This window comes from Nipponia nippon, unplaced genomic scaffold, assembly GCF_047370975.1.
Source record: "Nipponia nippon isolate SJK-2023a ecotype South Korea unplaced genomic scaffold, ASM4737097v1 scaffold_1, whole genome shotgun sequence".
NCBI classification, from domain to species: Eukaryota; Metazoa; Chordata; class Aves; order Pelecaniformes; family Threskiornithidae; genus Nipponia; species Nipponia nippon.
This window is the reverse complement of record NW_028262290.1, coordinates 158,907,266-158,931,746: the sequence shown is the minus strand read 5'-3', so window position 1 is coordinate 158,931,746 and position 24,481 is coordinate 158,907,266. Positions and strand designations below refer to the sequence as shown.

General features: G+C 40.7%; 1 protein-coding gene across 4 annotated transcripts in view; it reads left to right on the top strand.

Moving 5' to 3' along the window:
* Positions 1-24,481, top strand: part of DPP6 (dipeptidyl peptidase like 6) — a 566,701-nt gene that overhangs the window by 363,907 nt on the left and 178,313 nt on the right. For all 4 annotated transcript variants that reach the window (XM_087730211.1, XM_009467586.2, XM_087730220.1 and 1 more), the window contains exon 2: positions 21,056-21,170. In XM_087730211.1, coding sequence (XP_087586337.1) covers positions 21,056-21,170 — 115 coding nt within the window. The remainder of the gene's footprint in view (positions 1-21,055; positions 21,171-24,481) is intronic.

Here is a 24,481-nt window from a genome sequence, read left to right as displayed (position 1 = left end):
TGTTAGATGTCTGTCTTTTCCAGAAAGATGAGGTAGTTCTTTGATTATTAAAAAAAAAAAAAAGGAAAGAAGGGCAAAAAACCCCAACCCTGATACTGGTATTAAGAGACTGGAAACCTGGATTATTTCTTGAATCTGCCATTGGCTGTTTTAGCCATTTTTATTCTGCTTCTCTGAATGCCTGGGGCATGCTTAGCCAGCGTGGGTAATGCAGAGCAGAAATCATTAGCCTGGTACATACGTGCAGGGCTGGCTGTGCTGTGTAGAAATACCCACCAGTTAACGGCCTCGCTTCATTAGCATGGGGCTGTTCCCAAGCTAATAAAAGGCAAGTGCTGCTGTACTGCCTCCCCTTGGGAGGCTGGTCAGACCCAGGGCTTCTGCCTCCTGAGCCACTCCAAAAAGTCAGGGCATTACTTGGCCACCTATTGTAAAAAGAAACACGCTTCTATGGAAGGTGAATATTTTTTTACTCTTTTTATTTAGTGTTTACATCATAATAGCAGTCACTGAAAACTGGACTTAAACTTTAACTTCATGTACAAATGAGAAAACAAGTTATACTGCAGATAATATTTTACAGCAATATGACACAGTGTATTGATTTTCTTTAATCCTGAAATGCACTGGAGTAGTGAAGCAGCTTTGTTCTTAGCTTAGATCTGTTTATCTAAAACTTTAATGACTAATTATTTTTTTTGCGAAGCTTAATTGAATTTTACAAACAGGAATAGATCTTTAAACTGTAAAGCATAGCTGGGAATGATTATGGAGGACCAAACTAAAGCAGGTTTCTGTTATTCGCAGTGACAGCACAGCAAGCTGCTTTCTAAGGGTGTCATGTGCAAACAGCTGTTATCTTAGCATGGATCTGGCTTATAACTTTACGAGTTTCCCAGCAATTTGGAAAGCTGGCGAGTTTTCACCTGAAAGAGTAACTTTGGGCCACAGAGGCTGCTTTCTGTGTGTGAACACGTGCTGCTAAGCTGGGGAGCAGTGTGCATTGCTCGCTATGGCAGGTTGTGCCACCTGCTTGGGCTTTGGTGATGCACTGACTGCTACTAGCTTCTGTGTCCGTGTGGTACCTCATTGCCTGTTTCAAAGGAGATATCCATCACATCTGTACAACAATCTTATTTTAACCAGTAAACATATGGTGAACATAGTTGCTTTTTACTGTGGCCAGCGTACTGCAATTTTAGGTGTGAATTTGCTGCAGGGCATTGTCTTGAGACAGGATTGGGTAGCAGAAGATAGAGCTTCTTGAAATACGTCCTAATTCACATGAATTTGATTCATATTAACAAATTAACTCTCTGACATTGTGTCAATATGTAGAGGTAGAGAGAGGCTCCAAAAGCACTTTCTTATGGACAGGGTTGGGAGAAGCACCTTAACAATTCCAGAGAAAACATGGTTTTCAGCCGCTGGCTGTCTCAGAGGTACTCTAATGATATTAAAACATTTCAGGTTGTCAACAGTGATTTGCTTAACAGGGGCTTTAGGGTCAACACTGCTTCTTTTAATTAAGCTCTTTTCATGTAATGTTAGAACAATTTCTAACACAGGGAGGTCATAGTTTTGATGGGAACTTTTAGCATCCACTGTCAAAGACTGCTGAGAATCTAAAAATCTGGTTATTAGCAGAATGATAGTCACTACTGGTAAATTCTATTTTATTTGTTGTGGATATATGAGTATGTCTATTGCCAGCATTTCACCCTCCCCATGCAATGTCAACCTAAATATTGCCATCTTCTTTAGAAGCTGCAACATTTCTTCTGGTAATTGCCAATTTATTCAATCATCCTGTTACCTCACTGGGAGGCTGGCTGAATTTAGAGGAGTCTGTAAAAGAATGATTAGTCTGAGGAGGAATCATATCTTAGAGAGGAGTAAAGAAGTGGTGTTAGTATATAAAATTTTCTTTTTGAATAGTTATGTCAATTGTGGTCATTACATTTTGTTCCCGCATATGTTTCTTGGCTGCTGCAGGAATGCATTTAGTTTTTCATTTATTTCCAGGCATTTTTCAAATAATTTGATGTGTGCTGGGCTTTCTCTTTTAGCTCTGTCTAGAAACATTCCTCAAAGACAAGTAAGGACCTGTCTGGCTATCTCAGGGACTATGTCTCTTGATAGCTGCTTTGATGAGTAAGTAACCACCTGTCTTGCAGTAGCTGGAGTTCATGTAGGGAGAAAGACAATTTAGAGCTACAAACCAAAATGGAACTAATGGTTGTATCCTACGACATGTTACAGCATTGTCCAGAAGAGACTTGTTAGTTAAATTGAATGAGCTGCCTGTTGAAATGCTTAAACCTCTCAGAGAACTCCCAGTCTAAACAGAGGAAAAAATAAAGGATGTTATCCTCCCTGAATAAGCATACGTTTAAGAAAGCTGTAGGTATATGAAACTATAGGTATATAACATAATTTTGAAATAGGAAAAGTACAGTATGAAATGTGATGAAAAAGGCACTGGAAGTATGAGATTTGTATCTCAGGCTTAATTTTTAATCACTATCAATTCCATTAGAGAAGAGAAAATAGAGTATGATCAATTGATATAAAAGTATTTTTTTCCAAAAATGTTAATGTCTTTATTATGAAATAGCACCTGCTACTGCATTGAAAGTTATTAGATTGTATGTGCATGAAGTAATACCCATAGAAGAAATTAGATGAATAACCCATAATAAATCATATACCACAAGGGTATGCAGTTAATATCAAGATTAATTATGGGCTGATTTATAAGTCATTATATCATAGATAGCAATGTTGAGGTTTAATTTTTCTCTAAAAACTGATGAATTCTGATATAGCTGCTTAACTATTTATAAGCACCCTTGAGATGCAGGCTAAAGCAAGACAAGGAAACATATCACCATTTCATTGGTTTGCCTGGTATATAATGGAGTGGTTAAATCCACAGTATCAATCACACCGAAACTTAATTAGAGTTTCTGTTTTCTGACCCAACCTTGTAAACACCTCTGTGTTTTGTCTTCTGAGATGTGCAGTAGCAGGCTGTTTTTCTTATTTTTACACTCCTGATACTCTTCTTTTGTAATGGTTACATTGAGGCATCATTCTTATCTGATTTATTAAAATGATTAAAAAGCAGGAAAACACAGGATATATTCTGCCATGTTGATGAAGTTTTATGAGATTTTTAATATGTTGTGTCAAATATAATTTATATTCTTGAGTCATTAGCATGTGAAACACCATAATATTTAATTCCCTTTCCTGATTAAGGGCCAGATCCACTTAGAGACAGACACCCACGAGCTGGGCTCAACTCCCCACACTGTGCGCAGAGAGGGCTGGGTGCTGTGGGGAGGCGATGCAGTTTGTGCGCAGGGCTGGCATCCTCCCACCAGGGAAAGGACACCCCTGTTATAGAAACCTACGTTGTATCTTGGGTCTTCCCTGCAGAACAAGTGTTTACTTTGGTAAATTATATACCAAAATACCTAAGAAGTGCTTAAGCACTCATTTCTGCATCCCACTGCAGTCTGTGGGAATTGAACACAAGTTTAAATGGCTTCCCTAATACAGAAAGGTATCCTATTAAATGCTTCCCTGAGTTCATCTGCACCTGAAAAGTCATGTGTGGCATGTGGGGCAAAAGGTAACCATTGCTCTTTCCTGGCAATATTTTCCCTGTGGATGGAGGACAGCATCCTATTGGAAAACAGGCAGAAAAGCCATAGTGTGGTATCATGTGTTAACTGACAGCAGCATTTCTTAATTAGTATCAAAAGGATTTAGTCAAGTATTCAATAAAGATACTTATTTTAGGAGCTGCCCATAATATACAGTGTTTAATTTAGAGTTAGATGAAAAAATCAACAATACTCCAAGGCACACTGTGCAGTTACTTAATGAAACATAGACAGACAAACAGAAAACAGCTATTATAGTGTCATGTTTTACTTTTTTGGAAGTTACTCATTTTCTATTCCTTTGCTTAATTGCCCATATTTCCCTTAAAATAAAAAATATTGCCTGTGTGCACACGTGGATGACACTTGCAGTTCAGAAGAACTGCACACATTACCCCTATACACCACACACCATCCCTCTGAGCTCAGAGCTTAAATGGTGCTCAGAGGGTGATGCATGCCATCTACACTGAAGTAAATCTCATCCCTAATGGACATGGGAAGCATTTTTCCAGAGGCTGATTCCAAGCACAGCCCCATTATCAGGCAGGCCAAGCATCCCCACCTCTTGCTGATCCCACATCCACCCATGGCAGGGGTCTTTGCTGAATCAGTCTCCGTGAAAGATGCTCAGGCAGTTTGCTCTGACTGCTGCGATCATCCCAGCAGCAGCAGAGGGAAACGGGATTCTTCTTCCCTCTGCAACAAATGTTTTAATAATTGATAATGAAACTGGTAAGCTGGAACTATATGTGGTATCTATTCATGCAGCATAGCAGAGCTAATAACAGCAGATAACGAATAGCATGCCCGATGGTATTCTTCAAGCCAAGTTCAAATGCTCCTGTCACGACAAGGTGATGAAGACAGTTGATTAGCTGTAACTGCCTGCTCCTCTTACTTGAAATGATGCCCTTACCCCCGCCTTTCTGCTCACACCACAGATGTGCTGCCTGTGGGCACGGATGCAAGACCAGCTGCAGTGCGGGAGCCTGTGTTTTGTTATCTGGCCACGGCTTCAGAGGAGACATCGCTGGCACACAAGAGCAGAGTGGGGAGGCTGGTGTGCCCTGGGTGAGCTCTGGCCTCTGTTGCCTAGCAGAAATAAGTGGAGCTGCACCCTTCCTCTGTGCCCTGGCCAGCAAATCCCTCATGTGATAGTGCTAACCTTCAAAGACTACTCCTCTGCCCCAAAACCCTCAAGGGAGGTTGTTTTGGTTTTGGTTTTTTGTTTGGTTTTTTTTTTTTTTTCTGTATATGAGCAGGGAACCCACAGGAATGTGGCCCTTAAAGGGTGCTATCTCAAATGTAGAGGTGCTCCAGAAGCGGGGCATCAGTTTTTACAGTTGTTTGGGAGCCTCATCAACAGGGAAACTGAGGGCAATTGGGCATCTAAATGGCTTTTAACAACCTAGCCCTGGTTTTGGTGTAATTACCCAAATATCTTGTATAGATGACCTAGTAAACCCTCTGTTTTTCCCACAAATCTCTGTTCCTAGAGTGAGGGTGTCCCATCTCCTCACACTGTGAAAAGTATGGGGAAAACAGTGGCAGCAAAAGCTACAAAACCAGTGAGGAGCTAGGAAGATGTGGATTAGGGGGTTAGCATCACTACTCAGTGAGGTTAATTAATTGTCAATTACTGGATCAACAACTGGATCCGTACCGTGGGTTCCCACCATGCATGGTTAGTCACTTCTACCATGGAGAACTGGCTGATGAAGAAAAGGATTAGTTCAAAGTCAGAAAATTGAACTAGTACAAGCATGGAAAAGTCTACACAAATTAAACTTTTTCAGCCTTTTCTCTCATTTGGGCTTTTCCACATAGGTTTTTCTGCAACAGGTGCATTTGCTGTTTTAGGAATTTGAATTCTTAATATAAAGCTTGATTTAAGTGGGAAATTGAGTTGTAATTAAGACCTATGTAAAGTGTGGATGGTATAGAATATAAGAGTCTCTTGGGAAGTCCATGCTCAGCATGAATCCAAGCAGAGAGGTTTCATAGACTCGTCTTTTGAGGGCGTCTGGGTTCAGAAGTCTTGTTGTCAAAGGATCAGGATTATATCAAGACATCTTTCATTCCCATGGGGGATAATGACTTCCTGCCTGGATGGCAAATGTTCTCATTTCCCATGAAAAGTTACAGGAAAAAGGTTAAGTACCTCCTGTAATTTCACAAAGAAATTTGATACAAGCCTCTAGCTGTCTTTTCTACGTGTGCCAGACATTTTTTGTTGTTTTAGAAGCTGACTGCATGGTATAGCCTGTAACACAGGGGCTTGTTAGGACCTTGGAAGATTGATTATTTTACACTTCATGTCTTCAGCCTGCAAAGGGGATGTGCTGAGTGACTGTGTAACTCGCACTGAAAGTGCCTCCTCACCTGGCACTTGCATCTGGACTCTCAGCATTGCTGGAATTGTGTTACCATACCCCAGAGAAAAAAGTAGAACTGGGCTTATTCCCTGCAAGGGAATTTTTTTGTTAATGTATTTTTTACAGAAGCACAGCAGAAGCAGACAGATTCCAGCTCTTTGTCCTATTACCCAGAAGAGTTTTTCTGTCTCAGGAGGGGAAAAAAGTACTGAAATCACAAATAAATACTGATGAAGCCATTAAACAAAATGGAAATTAAGGGAAAAGTGGGAATGAGATGCTGTTGATGTGAATTTTAAGAGTCCTTCAAAAGGGTTATGTAAGAGAATGAACTAGATTCTGATTTTTTTTGTTAAATTCATGCCAAGAAAATGAAAAAAAAGAACAATCCGAGGTTTGTAGTGCCCCATTAGTTTGCTGTGAGGTTTCATGAGAATAATATGACTTTTTCATTTTACATTATAACGCTATGATAGCGATGTTTTACAAAGGCAAAATACTATGTACAAAAAAGCAATGCTTTTTCTTTTCTATTTCAAGACTGCAAAAAATAGTTGGGCATTAAGGCACAGCCTTATCATATTTCTTGCTAACAAGGAGAGGTCATAAAACATACAGTTTTTCCTCCTCCATCCTCCTCCTACTAAAAAGTAAATGAGAGCATGTCTGCTTTGCAGTCACTGTCCCAAGTCCTAGCTTTAAATTAGCTTGCTGGGGTCCCAAGAGCATGTGGCTGCAAGAGCTTGAAGCTTAGGCCAGGCTGACTGCCCCAGCATTTATCCCAGCTTCTCGGGCAGGTATTGTAGCACTGGGATCCATCTTTCAAATACAGCAGGGCTCAAGGTGCCCTAATGAGCTACTGGGGACGTAGGGCAGATATATCACACCAACAGCCACCATGCTCTCAGGAGCACGCACGGTGATGGGTGTGCTTTCAGATTTAAGGGTCTGTTTTTCCCTGTAAGCCCAAAGAAGCCCATGGAAAAAAAAAGAAGGAGAAAGAAACAAATAGAAAACCACTAGCTTTTACTTCTGCAATTCCTCTGCTTCTTTTGAACTTCTGATCAGACATATTTTTCATTAATTATTCACTACAGTCATAGTCCCTCACCATATGGGGAGTGGATTAGTTGAAACGGTGAACCTCTGCTACAGTTCACCACTGTTGCTTGCTCCTACCCAACGGGGAAGGGACTGCAGCTATCTACTTGTGAGGTGTTTCTTCAGAGGAGCTAAGGTCCAGGTCCACTCAGCTTACGAAAGCACAGGGTTTTTTCACATTTCAAAGGAAATGAAAACTAATGGGTAAAAAAGAACTGACCTGAGCTAAGTAGATATGTGTGTAGGGGGTGAGTCTCTGCTTTCCCATGCCAAGAAACAGAAAGAAAAAAAGAGGAGTGTGTGTGTGTATATATACGTATACATATATACTTCTGTTCTGTAGCAATATAATGCACTGAATGAATCTGTGCATGTCTAGTTGTTGTTTTTTTGTTTTTTGGGTTTTTTTATCCTGCCTCCCTCATTCCCCTTGTCCAAATGAATGTGACAAAAATGACTGCAAATATTTTAGTACCATGGCTTGCTTGCTTGTTTGCTTTTAGTTTTTAGGTGAAGTGGTAGGCTTTGACATTGTGTTTTATCCTGGCAACTGAAAGACTAGCACTTGACACTCCCTTCATTAATAGCTCAAACCAGCTGTAAGAGGAGGGAATAAATTGTTTATAGCAACCTGGTCAGACATAAAAGACTATAGTCATGTATAGTTTTGACATTATTTGCCAAGAGGTGAAAAATTTCTGGAGAGAGAGGTAGAAAATCCCATGATTCCATGAAAAGACAGGCAGGACAGCCTGGGGACACTGGAGGAGTTAAAAATGCCAAGAGAAGAACAGCATTGACCTCTCTTCTTCAAGGCAGCATTTGGCAATGATTGAAGATTCATCTGTCACCAGTAAATAACTGAGGTTCTTTACGTTGACAATTATCCACTCTCTATAGAGGGAGGTTTCAGTGATGGACCAGATGAAAGCCTGTTGAATACACAAGGGGAACGACACAGGTACTTACGTCAGTGAAGTGGAAGGAAAATAACGTGACTGATTTATCTCGAGTAGCTCATGCAAACTGTCTGTCCCTTCATTGTGCTGCTGATATCTTTTGGCAACCAGTACAGTGGCCAACGTGTGAGCACAGATCAGTTGTGTCATATTCTTTCTTCACTTCGTTGATGCAGAACATGTCACAAAAATCTTGCTGTCCTCAGCACCACTTTTCAATTCCCAAGTTTGGTGACAGCAAATGTCACTTGAGAAAAGCACAGGGGCTATGACTGGTGATAATTTTGGGAAGCATCATATGGAGCTATGCCACCTCGAGGACATGTTCTTATTGTAGCTTTGAGTGTGAATGTCACTGTACTGCTGGGTGTTCTCTTCTCTCCAGGTAAAGAAGATACCCTCTGTATAGTTGTTGTGAGGGGGAGAGGTGTCCATAATTTGCAAGTCAGATAATGGGGAACTGAGAGCCTGTGACAATGCCATGAAGTTATAGGAACTGTTTTAGCCCCCTTGAAAAAGCAGGATTTCAGCTGAGGTTCTCTCTCCTGCCAGTTAAAATTAGTAGAAACCTGAAAACTGGTTCAGATCTCCTGTACAGATACCATGAGTCCAATAGCTTCATTGCTTTTGCCCTTTAATTTCTTCATGTCTTCAGCTGCAGCTAGGGGAATGTAAAGTCTTGCTGAATTGAGAAGTCTGGAGTTGAAAAGCCAAACCCCGCTTTTTCCGAGTATACAGAAGCGTGTGCAACCAGAGGTAAAGGGGTTGCAATCTAGTGAACATGAAGAGAGCTGACAAATAGGATTTCTAACCAAAATGACTTTATATTGCATTACAGAAAATGTTGAGCTTTGCAGGCTGGTGGGAGGGAGAGTCCTGCTTCTAATTGTGATTCAACATTATTTTTCACTGATAATAGCCTTTTTGTAATCAAAGAAGGTAAAAATGAAATGCATGTTGCTGATTTTTTTGTGCGCACCAATGAGCAATACAATCACAACATAGTTATAAATTAAATTCTTTTGTTCCTTTTGTTAATTTGAGCTTGATGATTTTCCCTCATGCCAGAGCCTAATTTATAGCAGAGAAAATTTCCTTAAATTGATTTTTAAAAATGCACTCACATACACTACATTAACCTTTTCATTCCCTTATGGTGTGTGTCAAAGAAAAATGATCCCTATAACTCTGCTTATTGGAGAGATGCGTCTGTAGAGTATATTAATTGGTAGAGTTCCCATTATGCTCTGAACAGATTTTTCACATGGTAAATGAAATCCTGGCTGTGCTAATGCTCTTCTCTCTCATTAAAAATACCGGTGCCTCAGCCCCCAACATTTGCCTTCTCCCAATGCTACATATCTGATCACTTCTGAACTCTTTTATTAGTTCTGAAAGAGTTTTATCTTTTAATTTAGATAGGGAGAAGAGAGGCACCAAGGCCTAGGTCCTCAGGAGTGTTTCTGTGCCTGACTCCTGGTGAAGCCACAGGGAATTAAGGATCTGAACACCCCTGAGTCCGTTGGCCTGTGCATGGTGCAATGTGGTGTTTGCAGCACCACATGAGATGGTTAGACGCGGTACTTGGTAGGGAAGTCTGTACTAGAAGGGTTTTTGCAGCATCACATGAGTTAGGATGTCTTTAAGTCTTGCAAAGTGAGTGAGATGGACAGGGAGATGAAGATAGAGGACCTTTTTAGTTGTGTTTAGGTCAGGAGTTGATCTGAAGCTCCGCTGAGCACTGTAGGGAAATGTGGAGATGGCTCCCTCTGCCTGCTGGGTCTGTTAAGAACCCTTAATTTCAGAAGCCAAACCCTGCTTCTTGAGAGAATAACAGGTTGGTGAGGTGTGGAGAAGAAACTCCTTTCTTGGACACGTGCCTTTTTCCTTCCCATCTCTGGAGCATTTTTTCATGGGATGCAACAAAACTGCCGCACACACGTCATTGTGTCTGCTTGGGTGATTTTTCTCTTTTCAAATCCTACGGCATGTTTAAAACAATATGATATCCCTACATTTAACTTCAGTTTCCAAATACAAAGGGGTCCTTTCTAACCCATACTCTCTCACTTTTGACATCAGAAGTGAGAGAGTCACAAAATTAAAGGAAGAATTTTGATTACAGTGGAAACTTTATGGCTTGAAGACAGTGAAAAGCAGACAGATAGACCAGCAGCATGATTGAGGAGAAGAGGTGCTTTTGTCAGTGCTGCTAATATGCTAACATGAATTGTGCAGGGAGACTAAAAGTGCCCACGATAATGCAGTGGCTTTGCTGCTGGGTGGCAGTGACCCTCATGAAATAGATCTAGTAGAAAAAAATTGCAATTTGTGTGTCAGTTGGTTTTGCTTTTCTTTTTAAGTGGAAACGTGGATTTCTCAGTTCCATTCTGTAATTCACTTGCTGCGTCTCAGGATTGTATTGAATTAAGGATATGTCTTTCAAATGAAAAATGAGCAGGAAAAGTGTTCTTTCGGTACAAGGAGTCATACTCCTGTGGTATTGTGGCACAGTTAGCACAGCCCAGTATGGGAAAGAAAGTTGGCATCTTGCTTTCCCAAGGGAAAATGACTTACTGTTTGTTGGTTGTGTTTACTGCCGCCCAGAAAGTTTTGAAAATGAAAATAAACGACTTTGCAAAGCTCTTTGTAATGTGCTGTGAGAACCCTAGTAAAAATAGAAATCAATTAAAACAGACCAAGCATAAGACTCATAAACCTTTGGAGACCTTGGAGTCACTTTGCCTGACAGCAGCACGCAGTGCTGAGCCAGCCTGCTGGCACCTCACGCCAAAAGCCCAAGTACCCTTCGAAGAGCTGTAATTCTTCAAACTACAGTTTTCCTAAGCTAGAGCTGGACAAGGGCCAGGGGCAATTAAGACTTTTTTTTTTTAAACTTCATGAACATCAAGTCAGGATATCCATGAAGTGATTTCTGGTTCAAGAATATCTGAGAAAAGCCCGAGCAAATCCCATTAGGAGAACTGAGATGTCTCCCAGCTATTTTGAGGACAGTCTCGCAGCCTGTGGACTCTGCTCCCTGCCTCATCATCCAGGCAACACTCACAGAAGGTCAGCACAGGTTTCTGCTAGCCAGAAAGAAATACTTAAAGTTATAAAAATGGAAAAGACATCCATCCTTTCGCTGTTGTGTCCCTTGCTCCTTACTTCTTCATGAGTAACAGTACAAGCTCAAGCAAACGATTTACCTTAAGAGTAAGAATTGCAGAACTGGGGGTGAGTTGGGGACTGTAGCTTAGGTTTAGGATTTGGGATTCAGGTGGAGTTTAGGGCTGCATTTATGTGGTGCAGTAACCTGGAGGGGTGCAGGGGACCAAGCATAGGTGATCACTGGTGTGGTTTGTTAGCATGCTCCCAGGCATGATTTTGACCCATTACTAGCAGGACTGTCCCAGGAATGCCGCAGCAAAGCCTGGGGTTCAGGGTGGGCCAGGGACTGTTTTGGTAAAGAAGTTGTGATACGGTCCTGCTGCACTGCAGCATAAGAGGGTTTGTTTGTTGTGGGTGAGAGGTGTGCCCTTGGGACAAGAGAACAGATTTTGGTTTGCTTTATTTACTGGTTTGTATTTACTTATGAAACCAGGAATGAAAGATTCAGGACATGAGAAGAAGGGGAGAGAGACTAAGCAAAAAGATCTTGGCTGAACAGGCAGGCTGGGGAGAAGGGGACTTGCCTGGGAGGGAAAAGCCTTCATTCTGTGTCCTACTCCAAGAACTGCTAATGTCTTTTCATTTAAAAGCATTGTGTCAAATACAGGCCCACACTTACACATTCTTTTTCCATTGCTCAATATTGTTAAAGTTTGTATCAGAGAAGAATATTCCTTCTATAATTTTCCATTAAAATCTTGGCTAGATACTACAGATGGAAACACAGCATTAGAGACCTACACATCAAACATAAGACTTGAGTATATTGGCCTTTGATCCTAGGAACAACAGGAATATGATTCTCTTGAAGGTAAAATTATAAAATAATTAACATCTTAATATAAATATTGCTACAATATTGAATAATGCAATTGCATTGTCTTTGAAACATCCATACATCAAACAATTTGTATTTTTCAAAACAGTAAATGATTGGTGCTTGAAACAAAAGTTGTGTAAACGATGTATAAAAATAATCTGTGAATTTTAGCATCCAGAATAACTCTGGAGTTTGCATTTTACACACCTCCTACACTATACTTTGATTTTAATAGAATACTCAGATGCTTGAGAAATCCAGCACCATAATCTGATTAATTTATGATATATGGAAAAGATTAAAGGACTTGGGTGTGCTACTAAAAATGTTGTTATTGACCTCAATAAGGGTGGGTTCTGGCTTGAAACGGGGAGGAACTTTTCTCTCTCATGAGATTCTACTGGCTTATTTAAGGGATTTTTTTTTTTTTTTCTGCTGAACTTAACTGTTATGTAAAACCTACATCGCTTGAGTCCTGTGGAGGACAGAAATATGTGATTTTTACTGATTCTTTACTAAATTTGGAGAGTGTTTTAGTGATCACACAAAATAGATTTTGTCATCACATACTTGTTAGTTTGGAGATTTTTTTTTTGTTCAGTAAGTAAAAAGCATTTTACATTGTGTCTTATCATGGAGGGTCAGGTAATTTTCATTACTTCTGAAATACCATTATTATGGGCTCTGATCAAATGTTCTCTCCCCCAGAAAAGCTCTGAATTGTCACTTCAGCCTTCTCCTCCCTGCTGTGCCATCCCATGCCATCCTCTTACCCCTCGGTCTGTCCGTGTCCCTCACCTCCCCATGTAACTCTGGGAGTCAATCCTGTCTCTGACCTGGTTTGCTCAACTGCTCCCATGGCCCTGGGACCTTCAGGAGCCGTCACCTTGCAGCCCTCATGCCAGCCAGGGACCTCATCTGAAATCCCCAATCCACCATCATCCTGTAAGAAGTGATGATGAGAGAAAGGTATTTTGAACGTAAAGCAGCTGATGTATTTCAGATAGTAATGATAGACGGTGGTTGGCATGGTAGGTTGTACGGAGGGTGCTTCTCTTTTTCTTTCTGTTTTTATTTCTCTGTACATGCATGAAGTTTTGCTATGTGTTAATGAGAGTTATGTATGTCGACCAATGGAGGAGCGACCCTCTCCTAGCCCCCAGTTCCTTTAATTCACACATGAATTCATATAATTACTGTATCGCAGAAGTGTTTGCAAGTAACCTGGCAAGGTAATTTTTACTTTCTTAGCACGCAGTGCAATTTCTGCATCCTGAGTTTGATGGACACCTCAGGAGAGTGCAAAATGAAATTGATAAACCAGTTTTCTTCCCCCCTGCTGTACACACTGGTTTTGTATTTCTCTTCCCACTGTCTCTGCAGCACAGCGACCTCAAAATTCGGCTGTCTTCATGGCTGTTTCTCATGTTGTTCCCAAACAAATTATTTAGAAATTAAATTTTGTTCACCTCGTGTTTTCCTTCCTGTACCATTTAGAAACAAATTATTTACAAACTAGATTACAGGAAAAAAAATGCCTAGGAGTTAGTAAAATATAATATTAAACAGAATTTCTAATGCTGTCTTTCTACCGAGGGAGATTAAACACCTCACTACTTCCCTTATCACAAATTCTTTCTTGGTGTTCAGAGTCATAAATTGAATGATATTTTCTTTTTTTCTGAAATATAGTTTCACTAAAAATTGTAATTGCTTTTTTACAAATGTAAGCAGAATGGCATTTTCTTGGAATTAGGAGAGACGACAAAGCTGAGAGGTTGTTTCTTCAGGCTCTCAAATCTTGCACAGAAGCTTCTTTTCCCATTCCTTGACATCATAATTCTTCAAGAAATAGAGTAGAGAGATGTCATCCTGGCATGCCTTGGCAACATCACCTTTTGCAGATGCTTTCTGCTTGGGTAGGAACTGTTTCAAGGCTTGTGTGTGTGTGTGTCGTGTCTTGGTTTGGCAGGAGCCAGGCTGTCAGAGCGTTATAGTGGAAAAACTGGAGCTAAGCAAGTGCTGTGGCGTACAGGGGTCCTGGGATCAGTGATATAATCTGTGGCATTTGGGCTTGCCAAGCCTTTTCACGGACCTGATGATAACACAGACTCTTAACGGAATAAAATTCTAAGTGTCAAACCAAGTTTTACTGGTGCCATGACAGATATTTCACCCGAGGAGATGATTTGGTTCTGTTTTAGTGGATGAATGTGTGTGCTTATATCAAACACTGAAATAAAATCAAAGAAATGCTGTTGATTTTATGGGCTCTGTCACTATTGGGAATGGATCTTTAATTATGCCTTGAATTACAGTAGCATCTAAGGGCCCCTGTGAGGATTCGCAGTCCCACTGCGCCAGGTGCTATAAAAACATCTAGGTGTACAGCAGATGAATGAACCAAACTGATGGTGGGAACGTGAAGAAGATTCATATGACATTAAATCAAGACCATCACAGTTCTCGAGTAAAAGTATCTCTAATCACACGTCATGTGTCGTACACACGTACAATATTGCCATCTCCTTTCTCCTGGCCGTGAATCAGAAGATGGCCATGCCCTTGGCTGGAGCCACGCTTGGTGCAACAGGTCCAGCTGGTGTTCACAGATTGAATTTTTGTCACCTTGAGAATAGGCTCCTGGCAGGATTTGAGAGTCCACGTTCCCAACTTCTAATTTATTTTGGAAATTCTACATAGTCGCTTTGTCCCTAAGCACTAGGAATAATTTGGAAATGCTTCAAATGGCAACGCCGCTTATTTATACGTTGTAAGGGGATAGGAAGATGTTGCAGTGTGATTACTATACTTGGGTACAAAAGTCATGTGAGATGCCAGTTCAAAATATAGAGATGCTAAATTAATCTTTTAGTGCTGCTAGGTCTGGAGGGGATCCAAAACTCTTTCATCATAATGCTCACAAAAATGATGGGCAGTTATTAAATATCCATTTCTGTAATACAGTACAGCTAGGAATCCTAGATATCACTGTATTTAGATCTTTTTACAGATTTTTTTTTTTAATTTAGAAGTACTACTGGGTTTCATTTGTAGCTGACACAGACTGGCTTTGCTCCAGTGGAGCCAATGATCTGTGTCAGTCAATGCTAGCTGAGGATCTAGTGCCTTCTGCTCTAAAACTGTGGAAGACCCATCATCTGTTAAAGCTACCACGTAGGTGTAAGGTGCAGATGGCATTCATTTTCTCCTGTTGGCTTTGTAATAGAAACGTGTAAGACTGAAAGCTCTATCAAAGCGTAAATACATGCAACGTTTATTTTTACAAAGGTCTGAGTGTTATGGATACAGACTTCTTGTTCACTCTCAAGCGCTCCATTAATGCCCAACCTCAAAGCATTTGCGTATGTGCACTTTGCAGAAAACTGTGAGAGGAGATGGAGCTACAGGGCCAAAAGGAGTGGCTTTAGGGCATTCATAAAAGAGCCTCCCAGAAATGCAGGGTGGCATAGTGTTGCATTGTGTACAGGGAAAAATATTTTTCTCACGGTGCTGGGGAGTAGACAGCAAAGATGTTAACTGTTATTGCTCCCTATTAGTAAAAGCATCTATTATCAACAGAAGATGAAGAAAAACCACAGCTCAGGGTGGTCTGCAGCAGCAGGAGGTCTTTCACCACCACAACAGGCAGGATGATTTTATCCCTCTGAATTTTTCTGGGGTTTTGCAGGAAAGCCCACATACATCCCATGCCTTATTTGTAAAAACAGACCAAGTTTCTATTCCTCTCACTCTAAAGTGTCACCCTTAGCATCTGAACAACTGAGTTTACTGTAGCCTCAGGCTCTCCGAGTCTATCTGCAATCTGATTGCTATTCAGCATCACACTCCAGCTGGACCACAGCTCAGGGTGGTCTGCAGCAGCAGGAGGGGAAGGAGGCAAGTGGGGAGGAGAAGGAAAGGACAGAAAATAAATTAAAAAAACGCCAAACAAAAGTAACTCAGTCTGAATTCAGAGATGAGAAGGATGCAGTTACATGCTTATTATTGTTTATCCATATTATGATACTGCCTAAGTTCTTTAGCGATTGAGGTTTCCACTGTGCCAGGCAGGGTACCAAAAATGATTCCTGCCCACGAAGAACCTCCATCCTAAATTTAAGGCAGGAGAGCGGCAGAGGATCCAGACAGGCGGAGGAGTGCGATGAGACAGTAAGGCAATATCGATCAGCAATGTAACCAGAGGTCTCAGCAAACCTCCTGCTGTAACCACTGCAATGCATCTAGTTTACTGCCATTATCGTTGCAATTAATATTTCTTTTTTGCAACACAAGGTTAATATTCTAACTGTATGGGTTACCTACTGTTTATCTCATTTGTTGTACTGTTTAGCAGTTATAATCTGCAGCAATTTTGTATTATAAAGAACTAATTAACAGCAAGATTATTTTTCCACTGAATGTCATAGGAGTTTTTGCCAGGGACAACAGTGTTCCCATACCTTAATTCCTCAGTAAAGTTTTTATTCTGGGCCGTGTTCTGAAACTGGTGAGCTGACTTGCCAGAGACATTGCACTCACTACGTTATGTCATCAGGCACAAGTTTTAATTCAGAACAAGGTAGCCTGAGGTGAAGGTAGAATACATGTGCCTTGATTAACTGTGTGTTGACAAGCTTGCTAGAAGATTTTTCATTTACTGTGCTTGTGAATGTGTAGTATTTCAGGTTATTCAGTTAAAACTTAGACACAAATCAAAAAAACCAAGAAGCAGACCTTGCAAGAATGGCAGGTATGGAAACCATACAAAACCTTGCTGTAAACTGCTGCCACTTCTGAAGCAAGAGATCTTGCACCTGTTTTTGTTTCATACCATTCATTTCTTAGGTTTTTTTTCCTTTTCTTTTTTTTCTTTTTCTTTTCTTTCTGATTTACACTGGTGTAACTGAGAGGACTTACTCCTGTCTGCAGCCGTGGCCCAGTGTCACCTGCTTCAGCAAGGGCCCTCACGTACAGCACATGTCTGGAATGTATATATTCCAGTATAACACACCTAGGTTTTGTTGTTATTGCACAAAAGTGGCGACTCGGTGTTGAAAAGGACTAAGAGGCCCACCATGACCATCCCCCTTTTGATCCTTCAGAGATTTTTGTCCAGGATGTACAGCTTTTATTAAATAATACCAATACTTGACAAGTGATGTCTATATTGCCCTTCTTTCATTTAGCAATATAGACATGGCTATTAAAAAAACCAAGAAGTTGTGCCTGATGAGTTTTTGTTTTAAGAAGCTATTATATTATTCTAATATGGCCACCGTGCTGGCAGACTTTTGGCAGGTTTCAAATAAACATGCCAGAAATAATTTTGTTGACAGCAACTTGGATTGGAGCACATCCAGCCTTCATCTATAACATGTCAGTACGGTGATTCTTTCGTAGGCAGGAAAATATGTCATCACAGATCTGTATTTTAGAGTCTTAAAACACTGTAGATGTCTGGATTTATGGCTTCAAAGTCAACTTCACAGGTGGGTAGCGTTATTTTTCAATCATAAATGAAGATGAAAGTGATAACATTTACAGTTTTTAATATACAGCATCAATGAAGTGTGCTTATGTTAAAACCTGTGGTAACATCTGTTTTACTTTCCTAATCCAAAAACAATTAAGGTTTTATGTAAGAGAAAGAAGAGGGTGGATAACAAACAGGAAAGGAAAAAAGGAGAAAAAACAGACTGAAGGGCTTCAGCTTGCTTGCAGAGGTCACGCAGGCGTGTTAATTCTTCATGAGAAGCAGAGAGCAGGTGACTCCTACCGATGAGTGACTTTGTTTTAATGTTTCCTTTTACGGTGTTTTTAGTAGAATCATTTTGTCAAAGCAGAAATTGTGCCTGCTTGGTTTATTTCCATTTGTGTAATATGCTCAGGTTTCAGTATTAAAACCAAAGTGCTATCTCTAGGATTAACAGGCATGGTTCACGAAGGGTATCTGCTGGCTGTTTGGTTTAGATCTCTGTGTTTACATCTGCAAGCTGGGATCTTTCAGGAATGGGCAAATTATAGCTTTGTGCTGTGCATTGGAAATGAATGCTTTGAGGTGCCACTTCAAGAATGTTATTTATGTGCTTGAATCTGTACCTACCTAGGGCTTAATTAAACACCTTCCTGGCTTTGGTCCCAAGCGCAGAGACTTTCCTGAGCAATGTGAATAGGCAGCTGATGTCCTCCTGTGGGAACTCCTGTTGAAGAGGTGGGAGTTTGCTGCCAAGGGCATGGGGTATCATGGATCAGTGGTGAGACTGTAATCTCCTGGAAGTGAAAGCTGGTCACAGTGACACAGCAACATCCCTCTGGAATTAACAGAAATGCAGACAGGAAAGATCTAAGACGTTGGTGCTAGCATATATATGGTACAATGTGTGTGCAGGAGATTGACTGTAAGTGATTCCATCAAAAGAGACTTCAAATGACTGAGAAGAATAAAAAAGCTACTTTCCAAACCTGTGCTGAATAAAGCTGTTTACCTTTCTTTGAAATGCCATTTATCTCTTGCTTTTTATCAGAGGAAATTTCCTGATGGAATTTTAAAAATAAAGGGGAAAAGGTTCCTTTCTGCTTCCTTGCAGTGTATTAAACCCCAAAGTTTGGTTTATGAATAGCTTTCCTCCTCTTGATACGCTAGAACTTCCCACTCTTTTTTGTTGTGATTTTGCTCAAATATTGAATGGACGACTGAAGAATTAATGGGATTATGATGTGATAATGGATTCAGTGGAAGTATTGATATCCTGAGAGCTTAAGCACGTGTGTGGATTTCTATCACACTGGGACCCATGGATGGGGTAATGCAAGGTTTAATAAAGCTTTTGAACTACATCTGCGTTTGCAGATCTCATTCAAGTCTGTGAACTACTTTTTTCAATTTTAAAACTTCTGACCATTACGGGGGGAGAGGCTTGTTAGATTATTTTCAAGAATGTGACTGTTGCCATCAGTCCTGTAGTGCTGCCTGTGTCTGTCCTTCAGATGCTGTTAGGGCTTGGCTGGGTAGAAACACTGTGGTTTCTCAGCTGCTTCTCCCCAGTTCTCCTGTCATCCCTCTAGGTCCCACTGTACCCTGCTGTGAAAGGAAGAATATTTCTGCCACAAGACCTGGATTCTTTTCCTAGTTTTATTTCTTAATTTTTATGTGACCCTGGGAAAGCCACAGACTCTCTTTTGAGCCTATTTGCATCACCTGAAAAATGGGGACCATAACAGTTTCCTAAAAAAGGTGTTAGAAGACTAAATTAATTAAAATTTGTATTCGTGCTTAGAGTGAAGATGCTATAAAAATGCAAATATTTATATTCTTTCTGTTTGCTTGTTGGCAAAATTGCATTTCTCAAGGCTCCTGACCTACTTTTCAGATTTTTCTCTGGTAAAAATAATAAACTATACATTTGTTCCTTCTAATTATATTTCATTTCAAATAGAAAGCCATGTGCAAATGAGGAGAAGGCTAGGACGGGAGGGGTGCTAAGCTCTACCCCTCTTTGCCAGAAGGAAGAGAACTGTTGTGTCTTTTCTAGCATTAGGATAAATAATGAAATACAGATGCTACCTCAGATGTTTAATGCCTCAAACCTGGCTTTCCATTGCAGATTTATAGCCTTTGTAACGGATAGATCCCCAAACATACAGGAAAAGAGTCTCAACGTTATCTTTTTCTGTGAAATGGATTCTTGATATGGAAAAAACTGAAAAATATTTTCTAGTGTTTTCTGAAATCAAAACTGTGAGGTTTGCCTGACATCCTTGGTCAGGTCATGTTGCTGTGTATAAGAAAAAGTTACAGTAAGTGAAACAAACTCCCTGAATTACAGAAGAACTTAGTCTATTATAAAGCTTTCTGTTTTCCTGAAACAAAATTAAAGAAGAAAGAAAGAAGAATCTTTAAAGAAGTACCAGCAGGTCTGTCTTAGACCCACCATCCCTCATAATAAAGGAAATGAGGCAAAAATTCTAAATGGGTGAGGTCGACAAGGAAGAGGAGCATCCAGAGTTGTTCTGGCTGTGAGGTCAGATCCCTTGAGTGAATTCAGCTTTCCAGGAAAGTGGAGTGCGCTGATATTTCATACAGTTCCTGGGGATGTTTTAATGTGTGCATGAAATCACATTTAATGCACAGTGCTAAGGGGAATCCAGCAAAAAGCATGAAAGGGATAAAGTGCAATAAATATTTAAGACCTTGTGAATGCAAACACAGCACTTCATAAAAACCTCAGTCTCGAGAGCAGGGGTGCTGTATACATCACAGACAGAACATATGGTACAACCGCAGTGAAGTCAAAGCTAATCAGTGAATAGTGATGGAGCTTTTATTCTAAAGTTTTAAGGATGTGATTAAATTTAATGTATATGCTAGACATGAAGCCTGTCTTCATGTCCTTAGACTTACCAGCCTCGGAATGCATGCAAGATGGCCTGAGGAGATGTGATGTTTTCTGGGAAGGCAGAAAAGTTCACCATGGGGATATCCTTATTGATTTTCATCTCCATACGTGCCCCTGTGAATTATTTATCTTCCTGTATTCTTCTCTGGCATCTTATTATAAAAGTCTCTTGAAAGTTACTGTAAAGCTCTTTATTCCCAGAGTTAATGAGGTTTGGTAGGAAATTGGCTTTTGATAAGTGAGTTTGGATGAATGCTGGTGTGGGCGGCTGGTGCCCGTTGTGTGAGGAGGCGGTGGGAAGTGTGGGTTACACTATCGAGCATCCTATGGATGCATTGCATTTATTCATTGTATAGTCTGACTCGGGATGGATTCAATTAATACCGCAATGTATTATAATGGCATGAATTGTATTTGGCTTACAGGCTTCACCCACCATGGTCGCAGGGTGCATGGTGTGGTTCTGCCAACAGACGTTGCTGTTTGGATTCTGCTGTTTGTTTCCTTGTCTAAGTGCCTTTTCTAAATGTTCATTTTCCTTTGATGTTTCTAGGAGCTGGTGGGGAGTAATCCACCTCAAAGAAACTGGAAGGGAATTGCAATTGCCTTACTTGTTATTCTCGTTATCTGCTCCCTGATTGTCACCTCTGTTATACTCCTGACACCAGGTATTTATAACCTTTAACTCACTTCCATTCTGTTTTTCTTCTGTAGTTTTACATTTCCAAGGGTAAAGGGATGGCAAACTGACTGCAAAGTCAACATCAAAGGAATCATCCTTCCTGTTCTTTAGCTTGATGTGAGCTGAGTTCAAGGCCATTCTTAGGTAGATTGTTTTAGAGTTTTACATTTCTATTCAAAGATCAGGGCTACTCAGCTGAAGGTACAAGGGTGAAACTTGGTTGCCTAAACGTAGATGGGGAGTGTCATTTTAGATGTGCCGGGATATGAGAGACAGCTACATAGGGCAGTCAGTTAGGACACAGGACTTCCTGAAGTTCATGTCCACATGAAGCAACCTGGTCTAGTGGAAAGTGTCTCTGCCCATGGCAGGGGGGTTGGAACCAGATGATCTTTAAGGTCCCTTCCAACCCAAACCATTCTGTGATCTATGATTCTACGGAGCAGCAACCACCAGTTGGGTGGTGTATCCTAGAGCATCTAAAATGGCATTAGATGCCTGTGCTTAGGCACCTAAATCCCATCCTGTTCAGCTGTATTGATTTTTAAATCAGACCATAGTGTTCCAGCTTTACAAAGGAATTCCAGATAGCTATGTGCCAGGTAGATAGCACTTAACCACAGCAAATAATTAGTAACTTCCCAATAAGGGACTCTTTAAGTCAATCCCCTTACCAAGTTTCAGCAAAGTTCTGTGCATGTAACCTCTGTAAATTACTTCTCTCACAGTGGCTGCTGAGGTGGTAGGCTTGAATTTTAATGTATATCGTTATGATTATTGATTATTACATATTTATACAGCCCTGTAAATTTCCATGACTACTGATGGAGTAGAAATAATGTGCTTTTGCAGCTCTGAGAAGCTTGTGATCTGGATATGAAAAGACAAACAAATGAGAGAAATGAGAGATGAGACATAGAAAAGAGAATTCAGTGTCAGAAAGGGTGAGCAGCTACAAAACACAGGAGAAGGCAGAAGGTCCCCTGGAGAGGGAGGTAGAGGAGAAGAAAAGGCGCTCCTTGTTGGATAAGTACATGTGAGTGATTCTAGGGGACAGCACGACAGAGAGCACAGAGCTGAGGACGAGAATGGAGGCAAAGGAGAAATGAAACCATAGCAAGTGGAAGAACACAAGATGGTGAAGTGGAAAAATAAGAAGGAAGTTGTGGGGCAGAAATTTCTAGCTCATAGCGTGTGAACTGACATGCAGTTCAGCAGATCTGGGCCATCTTCCCTGACACAATTCTCATCACACAGTGCTACTGTATGGTAGACTGGAGACAGTGATAAATCAAGAAATACAGGACTGCACTGATTCAATTTGAAAATGAGTGAAACAATCACTACATTATCCTTTTGATTATTTATCGTCATGCCATGTTCAGTTTGTTTCATGCTATCCTGAAGTTTTCAATGTAAATGTAAGTAGCTAATTGTCATGCCAGAGTAATTAAGCAATTAATTTAATTAAGGTTAAACTTAATTAAGGATCATTTTTTAAATTAATTTCGCTAGGGTTCAGATTTAACGCCTTTGGACAGTGCAGTTCATCTCTGAGATGTTTTGGGGCGTGGTCTGTGGACTGTACTCATGTCAGGCACCATTTATTTGCAGTGACAAATATTGTCCCTTACCCATTAGGTATGGAAATGTTGCCTTCTATTTTACAGAATTACAGTCCCAGACTTTTCAAAAAATGCACGAATGCATGTTGAAACCTAGATTCCTAAACCCATACTTCTGGGCTTCAAGAAACTGTCAGTGGCTCGTACTGCATAAATGAGACCACGGGTGCCACTTCCACGAAGAGCCGGATTCCATATAGGTGGATACATGGGGAGAAGCATAAACATACCTGTACAGTCCTAAATACAGTCTAAGTCACAAGTCTTTCCTTTTACAAGACCACCTGCAATAATGATCTCTTTATAAGGATGGTCAGAATGATGTCTGGTGAGGACTCAGCAGCTCTGGTTTCAGTTCTGGGCTCTACTGTAGATCTCATTTAGGACTTCTCCTGAACCCTACTCCCACTTCTCCGTAAGAAAATCATACATAAAATCACTGATGACTATTATGACTATAGATACTGCAGTGCTGTTGTCCAGGTAAGTGCTTAGATAGAAAAGGTGTACTGAGCATGTATGTACGCACACATGTATGCATATAAATCACACAGTTATTAGTATGTACTTAGCAGCAACTCCAAGTAGCACCTTTGAGAGAGTCTCTGTGCTTAAAACTTAGGAATATGCAAAGTCATTTTTGATGCTAAAATTTCCATTCATGTGTTTTGAGATTTCTAATTACCTGGTTTGCTAAAACTGGGTTTGGGTTGGTTTTTTTTTCCCTGCTGGTGTTTCAGAACTGTCCCCTACATGCAAATACAAAAACTCTGAGCTCAGTACTGCTTCTGTTTTTATTATGGATCTGGACTGCTTCATGGTGAGACTCTGCCAAGGGTAAAATAGATAGCTTAGGTTGCTGCTGTGGCTTGGCAGCAGCTGAGTTTAGTCTTCCCTTGGGCCGCTGGCCCTGGAGCTTGTTACAAGGATGTGCTATGGTACAGGGTAACAGGACGCTCATTTCACAGGCACCAGCCAGTGCTAAGTGACATTGAGGCTGGCTTGACAAACATGAAAAGTACTACATTGCTAATCCTGACGGGGGAAAGCACATCCTAACAAGGTAGGAGTGGGGAAGATAGAGGAGCCTGTTCAAAAGGAGAAGCAGAGTCTGCATTTACCTGCCATAAAATAGTTCACTGGAAGAAGAAATGATTATCCTTTGGTAGTCAAGCTGAAAAATAACTGATGGCTGTTTGAACAAGAGGCAAGGAAGGGACAGAAGGACCGGGAAAGGAGGAGAAGCAGTTTTGTGGATGTTCATGGGATGGGGAGCTGCTGCCAAATGTGAGAGTGGCATCAGATTAAAAAAAAACCAAACCTCTTCACTGGAAATGTCTCAAGCGAGGTGATGCAGTCTGGCACAGCAGAGCATAGTGCTTGCAAATACCTCAAATTTTTTAAGTCTTCCTTCTGATGATAATATTGGAGTCCAGCCTGTCACTGTCCTGCTAGTACAAATATCCTTATGAATTTTATCTCTGAATTCCTTACTTGTACCTGTCTGTCTGGGCCCTCTCCCTGGCTGGGAAAGCATTCTTCTCTAAGTATTTTGCTGTTGGTTTGAAGGCCTGTTTTGCAGTGCAACACCACGGCATGCAGTGCAGAGATGCCCTAAACCCAGTGCTGAACATCATGCTGTTCTGTTCTACTCTGCTCTATTCTACTCTGC